Here is a 9,366-nt window from a genome sequence, read left to right as displayed (position 1 = left end):
TAGATGCACCAGGGACCTGATTATAGCACTTAAAACCTGGAAAAGTCAGATTTTCATGATATGTCACCTTTAAGTCCTTTTCAATATTAGTCTATATTTGGTGATTACAAAGTTTTCAAAACATCACCTCAAATTTACCATAACAATCAAATTTTAGACACCATTAGTTGGCAGTCAAAAGAAAAACTAGAAAAATATAAAATAAATATTATAATGAAAAAAAAATGCATTGAAATATTAAGACAAAAAGCACCATTCTTCTTTTTGTCCCAAAACTTTTAGAATCAATTGACAAAATACCTGCATTAGATAGATATATAAATAGATATATAGATATATAAATTAATTTCAGTTAAAGTTTATTTTAATTAAAGTAATGATTTTTATGTTTTTAGTTACATTTGTAGGATAATAACCCTGATATAGATATAGTTTTAGATATGGATATAGATAGATTTAGCATTTATTCAAAGTTCATTCCACATTTATTCTGGTTCTCTTACTGGTGGGGGACAGGATTGCTATTTTGCAGCCATGGTGAAATCCTGGGTCCACTCCCATGATAACTCTCCCACGCACAGGACACATCAGAAGGCGCTGACGCAGATTACGAACAAACATGGCGATGGACTCTTTTTCTGCACTAGTGGTCAACTTAGTCCTGGGACAGGAAGAAAAATAGTTGTAAAGGTAAATAACAGAATGTTAGAGAAAGAAGATATGGAAGAAAAAAAGCATTCGCATTAGAGCGCTACACACAAGGCTTTAATATAAGGGGTAAATATATAAATATACTATAGAACTATATAAAATTATAATTTCTCCTTCTACCGATACAGGCAGGCCCGGCTCCAGAATTAAATCACTGAGGGTGCTTCTGAAATTAGTGAGGGTGCTGTAGCCTTAATGTAGGCTTACATCGATTTTGACATATTTTTGCCCTGTCCATTGTTATGGTTAAAGACTATCATTGCAATGACAGTGACATCCACATATAATTGCCGCATTTATATGCAGATGTCACTCCCAAAACTTTGCAGCGTGTGAGCGGTCATTGGTCCTCTTAGCATCATAAAAAACAAAACGTATTCAAATTCCGAATGGATTATAGCCAAGAAAGCATGCAAAGATCTAAAAAGCATCACTCATTTCAGTTTATGGCGATCTCAGACAGTTCAGTTAAAATCAGTGAAGCTCTACACTGCACAATGAATTTCTAATTTACATCATGTTACACTTTTTTGTTTGTTATAATGAGAGACTCAAACCTGTGGCGTTTTGAGCAGTGAGTGGATTCTAAACACCTCTAGTGAACCCAGAATTACATGTTATAAAAATGTATTTTGTATTTTAATTGTAATGCAACATATATACAATAAAAAAAAATTATAATTCCTTTTTATTTTTTTGATAAAAAAAATATTTTCAGCTGAGACGCTAAAAAGGTAGAAATTAAATTTAGCGTTTATATACATTAAAAAACAAGATTTATATTATTTTTATGAAACACAAATTTTGAATAATGAAAATTAGTTTGTGTCTGCTTATTCTAATCATCCTTGTTTAAACCATTAAGGTAAGACCATATTTTCCGAATTTCATTTTGAAAAACGAATGGACGCAAAAGTGCGCGGAACTATCCGGCAAGAACAAACCTGTAGCCTCGACTGAGGAAGGGCAGAATGAATCTCCTGTAGGAATCTTCAATAGCATTCTTCAAAATCGTCATCAGTTCTGGCTGTGCGAATCCCTGAGGCCTCCACCTGTAAGTCATACAGCAAATAGAGTCCATCAGTTTACATGCTCATACAGCCTGCCAAAAAACCCACTAGTATGTGCGTTCGAAATCTGAGACTGTGATTGTATAATCACTACAGGAAATGATAAGTTCTAAGTTTACAAGTTTAAGTGATGAAGGGATCATTAATTATATTTTTGAAAACAATGTGCTTTTCATTGAAGTTGAAATATTCTTTTAATGATAAATCAATTCTGGCACAGTGACTTCGAAATTCAAAAGTCAGTAATAACTGATAATGGATTTTTTTATGTTTTTGCAAGACATATAAGGACATGCTCACCAAAGCTGCATTTATTTAATAATAATCATTTTAAAAAAAAACAGTATTTTCAGCAGCCATTGCTTCAGTCTTCAGTGTTACATGACCCAGAAATCAATATTTTTTTTAATTAATAAAAACATATATATTTTTTTATTATAAATATGTTGCATTACAATTAAAATACAAAACACATTTTTATAACATGTAATTTTGGGTTCACAACAGTATGATTATTTATGGAGATAACTGGTTTAAAGGGATAGTTCACCCAAAAATGAAAATTCTGTCATTACTCACCCTCATGTCGTTCCAAACCCATAAGACCTCCGTTCATCTTCGGAACACAAAGTAAGATATTTTTGATGAAATCCGAGAGCTTTCTGACCCTGCTGACTGACATGTTCAAGGCCCAGAAACCAGTGTTGGGGAGTAACTAGTTACATGTAACGGCATTACGTAATTTAATTACAAAATAAATGTAACTGTAATCAGTTACAGTTACTGAGAAAAAATTTATTACATTAGTTACTTATGAAAATGTTAAAGATTACAAAGGGGGTTACATCTGAATATTTTCACACACACCCACATACAGATTTAATTGATTTCTTTCCCAAATTGCACTGACTGCTCTAAAATATCAGACACCAATGTTTCAGGAGTTTATAGGACACGTTTATTCGATAACTGTTTTATAACTTGCATTGTTAGATGCCAGTGTTTCCTGTCATAGCTAAGCAAAGATTTGATTTTTAAAAAACGTATCATAGCTATTAAACTATTTCTTGTTAAGACTTTAAATCTGTATTCAACCTCAGAATGATCTCAAAGTAAAAAGTGGTGCTAGTCTGATTTTTGCGTTGCTGTCTATACAGGGTCAGAAAGCTCTCGGATTTCATTAAAAATATCTTACTTTGTGTTCCGAAGATGAACGAAGGTCTTACAGGTTTGGAATGACATGAGGGTGAATAATGACAGAATTTCCATTTTTGGGTGAACTATCCCTTTTAAGAAATAGGGTCTGAGGCATCGTGGAAGGAGCTACATCAATATCAAAAACTGTGGCTTATCAACACCTGGCAGTGTAAAAGTCAGTTGCCAACTCATTGCCCATCAAACAGGCAACAGCACTGGGCCAGACCGGGAGAGAGAGAGGAAGAAGATGTGGTGTGGTGCATGAGTGGGCATTGTGGGTGTGTGCTGACCTGACATTGATGCACCACCTACAGAAGTCATTCTTCACCCAGTCGGGGATGTTGACCTTCACTGTCAGAATTTTCAGATTCTCCCCACGGTTAATGGCTAACATCTGAAACAAGAGAGTAACCTGTAGAGACAGCCGACACAAGGCGAGGCACGGTAGCGCACCGTCGGTACCACCCCCTCCCGTTCACTCCTAAAACTAGTCAGCATGCACCAAGACGCACTCGTGTCGCACCGAAAGCTCTGTGTCTCTCTCACTTTTCCCTTACTGGCCCTCTAAGGTAAAGTGACATGCTGTGAAGCAAATAGTTTTAAGTATCTGACCTTTTCTGAGGAAAACCTTTTGAAAGGAAACAAGAGGGAAAAGATGACCCATCAATCTGGACTCCAAGCGAAAGAACCGAGCTGACAAATGCCACCAACCCCCTACACAAAACACACACCTTACCACAGAGCAGGCAACTGCCCCCTCTGCACCACTCAACAGCTAATGGCCTGATCAAGACGTGAATTAATGTAGCCAGAAATATGATGAAAATTATATTTCCATATTTTGGCATTTCAACACCCTAAGGCAGCTGTTTACTTGGGTTTTCTCATGCGATGTTTATCACATTTGAAGTTTTGCATGAGATGAGGGAAATGTCAAAACAGATATCAAAGTTTTCTCCGTGCCCTGTGTCCTTGCCAACTTGGCCTTGTGCAGTTAATGCATATCCATTAATGCATACATTAAACTGGTCTGAATCATGCCATGAGTAAAATTACCATTGAGAAGAAACATAAACATCCTAAAAATACATGCGAGCATAGCTTTGTAGATTAATGGAGGACAAAATTTCTTCCAATAAACAGCTGTCAAAAACAGGGCGCACAGATATATAAGAAAATTCACTTCTGCTTGCCATCACACAGCCAGTATTACAATTATGTTTGTCACATACAGTGCATTAAAGGCTGATAAACTGGAAAATTACAGATTAAATTTAACAACCAAAATCAGCAATTTTTCACAGATTTGGGTTTAGTGTCATATTTCAGACTCAACAGTCCAGGACATGACATTTTAAAAACAGAAGAGAGGGAAAAAGTTTAGTCTAAATATTCAACATATCATGTTCCTCAATAACAATGAAATCATAATTGGAAAAATTTGAGGAATGTAAGCGACAGAAATGAATATTATTTTAAAGACTGAGCTATTCCGATTCAATATTTTTTCTCCAAATAAAGTCAACAGCACTGCCGTAGAACAGAGCAATAGAGGATGGCCTCTACAAAAACAGAAAGAATGGATGAACTTTTCACTTCCTATTTTTGCATGTACAGAAAAACAAACATACACAACACGGGGCTCAGAATACACCAATGGTCATTGTCCATACAAAATAAATATGATCTCTTTCTTTAGCAAGGGCAGCTTTGTGTTATAAAAAACATTTGATGTTTAGCACTGATTATATTGTAGTCAATCTATCATAAGCTCAAACAAACTGTTACACCACTAATGTAAACAGTTTGCTAATGAACTTTCTGCCTAATTTACACATAAAGCATCAATGCAACCTCTGTTAATAATGGAGTCACTAAGACCAATCGGTGCACCCTTACAATACGAGCACATAGAACCCCCCGCTCCCCACACACACACACATCTGTCCTTAATACACTCTCACAAGTAATGTGTTAAATTAAACAAGCAAGTATGTGTGCATACACATGCCTCCTGTCAAAATACATTCCACACTCTTCTCTAGCAAAACTATGAAAAGGTTCATTATAGCCCGAGTGTGACAGCTCACAGGTCACGGCAAACTCAAATTAACACTCACTGACAATCCACGTCAGCAGATTAACAACGGGTAAACTGTATGCTTCACAGGAGATCTCGCCAACACTCATTCACTCACTCATTCGGCCCATCTTTCGCTCTTTGTCTCTCTCCCTCTAACCCTCGTTCCCCTAGAGCCCATGAGCGGCTGTCATCATGAAGCAGTGTCTGGCAATCCTAGCCTTTAATCCACAGGCATGTGGACGGGGGACGTGTCACATATGTTAAGAGGGAGAGATCGGGAATGACTGGGGGACAGGGAACGGGGTGAGAGAGATGAACAGAGGGAGAAAAGGATGACAGAGTCACTGTGACATGTGGCCCACAACCAACTCTGAGTAAGCGGGCATGAAGTGAAAGAGGGGGAAGGGGGCACCATTGACACAAACACATACAGTTAAACAGCACTGACAGAAGAGCTTTAAAGAGTGGCACGAGGACCTGTGTATATGGCACAACACTGTGTGTGAGGACTGGTGGATTGTGTCCGAGTGTGAACATATACAATAGCTGTCAAAGGTTTGTACACACCTGCTCACTGTTTATTATGACTTTCGTACTATTTTACAATAATTCAACAGTCATCAAAACTAAAACACAAGCATGAGAATTATGTTGTGACTAAAATGTTAAATAAATAAAAAATTCAGCTTTTAGGCTTTTGCCTTTAGTTTAAAAGGTTTTTAAGATTTTTAACAAGAAATATAACTTTAGACAAGGTTGTCCAAAATATTCGACTGGTAGTTAATACATAATGAGTAGTCATGGCATTTCAAGTCCCGGACACCAATATTTTAATGATTCAGATTACTGATTACTATTAAAAATGTTTTCTGTTTTTTAAATAAAGCTGGAATAATATTACACCTAATAAAAGAAAATAACAAAAATACTATAACTTAAACTAAAATTAAAAAGAAAACTAAAAATATAAAATAAAAGCTAATACAAAATATTAATAATTATAATAAATAATACTGATATTACTGATATTAGCACCTTATTTGCTTTTGGGATCTAGAGGAGGGTTTGAACCCGGAAACAGTGACATGTGACGTCAGATTTAACAACCAGGTAAGAATTTAAATCACGCTCATAATTTCCCAGACCCACTTCCCCTTCTTATCCCAATCATTTGCTGTTCTCTGATTCACTATTTATAAAAAGACAACCTAAAAAATTGAAAAAAAAATAAAATAAATTGTATTATTATTTAATCCAGAAAATGAAATGTTTTAACATCTCATTGTGGAAAAGGCTTCTGTAGAATTTGAAATATCAGAAGGTAAGAAAGTTATAGGCCTATCACTGCAAATGATGTCCCAATCTTCCAATTAAAAAAAAAAAAGTTTAGAGATCTGAAAGTATCCTGTCTGTAGAGTGAATCTAGTAAGACACAAGATAAAGAGGTTACCATACCTGATAATGCTGGATGCGCTGAACATCGCAGGTGAAGTCAGTATACAGGCTGAACTTGGCAATGTCCTTTGGTTTGCTCTTCTGATTGCCCTGCTGTGGCTGCTGTTCTTTCAGGGCTGTTTTAGACACTGACGAGTGAATGGTCACCGCACTCCTGTCACACCTGAGAACGAACATACATAGAGTCAAACACTAGAGGCCGACCGATATGGGGTTTTTTTGGGGGCCGATACCAATATATCGGCCGATATTCTTTGTATATATTATAGTACAGTACCAGTCAAAAGTTTGGACACTTTCCCATTCGTGTGTCCAAACATTTGACTGGTACTATATATAGAATACAGTATATACATAAACAGAATATATATACATAAACACATTTTTTGCAATGACCACTCATGTGGTGATCAAACACTTATAATGACTTGACAAAGATATGTAATGATGGAGGCAGGGCATTTAACAATTTAACAATAAACTTTATTCAAAATGAGTCTGATATCAGTGCACTGAACAGTAAAGTTGAATTTTATTCAACTTTAATTCAATTCCATTCAACTTTATTTCCATTAAACTTATATATAAGTTTATTTCGCTTCAGAACATTCATTCACGGATTTGCGCTACTGTCTTCACACACGGACGAAACTTACTAGAGAAGTGTGAAGTGTGACATAGTGGTGGGAATGGAAGACCAAACAAAGTAGTTTCGCTTTCACAACGAATCACACAGCGCATTCACAGAATAAAAGTTACGCCTTCTTTCTTTGCGTGAACATTTGGGCGGCGTTATGCAAATCTTCCCACATAGTGATGTAGATATGTGGGGGCGTGTTAGAACGAGCCGTTTTAGGTAGGTGTGGCTGACTCTTAACTTTTATAAAGAATATGTCTTTGGATTTGAGACTTTAGTCTTTGCAACTTTACAGATCTTCTTTATGCACCAAGAGCTTGTAACACTCCAAAGAGAAAGGAAAAATTGAAATCGCATCATATGACCCCTTGAAGCTTTAAAGCGTTTCATCCAGGTTGCCAGTAGCAAACAATGGAGCGCGCTCTGCTGGACAAACTAAGTAATTACACCATTTCACTCATTTTATCTGCGTTATATGTTCTGTAAAAAAAAATTTCATATCGGCCGATAATATCGGTTAAACGATATATCGGTCGGGCTCTATCAAACGCACACTTATATTTGGGACTGACAGGCTAGAAAATGTGTGGGGAGATCCACATAATGACAACAGAACAAGACAAACAGATTAATAGATAACAGAAAGATAATTAAGAGAAGAAAATAATGAGTTTGCTCAAATAATCAGTGTCTCACCATGACTGGACATGGGTGAGAGTCTCTTTGTCCTTTGCAATCATATCTGTCAGGATCTCCTGCACACCTGTGGTCACCTCATCCAGGGTCGACAACCCTACAGACAGGAAACGAAACAGCTGAAATGTCACATAACAACATTCACAGTCATCAGTGGCCCTGCATTAACTTATGAGAACTGCATTTTTTTGGTGGAAAGTGTGGAATATTTGCAATTTTTTTTCCCGATTTTTTAGAAGTAGAAATCCCATATAGTTATAAAATAATATTTAAACCTCATGCATAAGAATGTGCATAAATGAGAGAAACGCCTAGAAAAATGTCACAATGCTGCTTATGTCACTGCCGTAATATGTCAATGTCAACTGCCCATAAGCATAAGCAGACAACAACACAAAAAAATCCTAAAGTACTTTGCTGCCCTCTATTGACTCGATGTCTTTTATCATTCTTTTTATTTTATTCAGTAATTTAGGCGGCAAAGATAAAAATATAAAAGACTCATATTAAAACAATACATGGAAGTGATGATGTTGGGGCCATTGATCAGTTTCAGAAAGCATCAATGTTAATTTAATGTACATTCTGGGTGAGCATCACACATCAGAGGACAATGAGTAGTGAACGCTGGTGTACAAGCACCGTTACAACAGGCTGGCTGTTGTAAGTATGCAGAGGGCTGATACCTTTAGTGTTGGGCTGGATCGAGGAATGCAGGTCCAGTGTCTGGGGTGCCTGAAGCAGAGCCAATGCAACAGGCTCCAGTCCTAGCTCCTTAGCTCGCCGGGCCTTGGACAGCTTACTGCCCTTTTTATAGGGAGCATACTAAAGAAAGAAAAAAAAAAACATAAGTACAAGCTATTATTGGGTCACTCACAGTCAAAAACTCACCAAATGGTCAAAGTTTCACATTAATAAGTAAGCTGAGAAGCTTGTTTTGTTTTGTTCTCACCACATGGTCTATATCACCAGCCGTTGTGCAGTTCTTTAGAGCCATTTCCAGCTCTGAAGTAAGAACCCCCTCTTTCTTTAGTGTCTGAGAAACAGATTTGCTCTTCTTTGCCACTGACCTAAGACATATGAATAAAAATAACTCTGTGTACTTATGTTACAGGGTGTCTACAGATATGAACAATGTAAATGTAAGACTTTTTAAGACCTTTTTAATACCACCTTATGTGAAATTTAAGACCAAGCCTGTGATGGAAATACACATTATATTACACGTATATGTAATATTTAACGCGTTTAAATGTAAAAAGAAAACAAAATTTCATCGCTGTCAAAAATTCTATTTGTTATTACGATATACAGTGAACTTTTCATATCAGCAGACAATATCCCATACAAAATATTCCCACAAAACAAAAGTGTCGCATCACCGAGATTTTTGGTGGTGTAAACAATTTATTCTGAAGCAATATTTTCATCACTTTTCTGTCAGCTTTTACATACTTAAATCTGCATGTTTTTAATATTTACCACAGGATGTCATTTACCTTTATAAAGGCCAATAT

At 36.4% G+C, this 9,366-nt stretch overlaps 1 protein-coding gene across 1 annotated transcript in view; it reads right to left on the bottom strand.

Annotated features, from left to right (window-relative positions):
* LOC107698739 (S1 RNA-binding domain-containing protein 1-like) overlaps window positions 1-9,366 on the bottom strand; it is a 62,944-nt gene that overhangs the window by 47,261 nt on the left and 6,317 nt on the right. Inside the window, exons 6-12 of the mRNA XM_016499839.1 lie at window positions 8,802-8,919; window positions 8,536-8,674; window positions 7,850-7,946; window positions 6,517-6,679; window positions 3,269-3,372; window positions 1,656-1,763; window positions 504-661 (exon numbers count right to left, since the gene is read on the bottom strand). Coding sequence (XP_016355325.1) covers window positions 504-661; window positions 1,656-1,763; window positions 3,269-3,372; window positions 6,517-6,679; window positions 7,850-7,946; window positions 8,536-8,674; window positions 8,802-8,919 — 887 coding nt within the window. The remainder of the gene's footprint in view (window positions 1-503; window positions 662-1,655; window positions 1,764-3,268; window positions 3,373-6,516; window positions 6,680-7,849; window positions 7,947-8,535; window positions 8,675-8,801; window positions 8,920-9,366) is intronic.

This window comes from Sinocyclocheilus anshuiensis, unplaced genomic scaffold, assembly GCF_001515605.1.
Source record: "Sinocyclocheilus anshuiensis isolate Anshui unplaced genomic scaffold, SAMN03320099.WGS_v1.1 scaffold1015, whole genome shotgun sequence".
Lineage (NCBI taxonomy): Eukaryota > Metazoa > Chordata > Actinopteri > Cypriniformes > Cyprinidae > Sinocyclocheilus > Sinocyclocheilus anshuiensis.
This window is presented reverse-complemented; position numbering and strand designations above follow the sequence as displayed.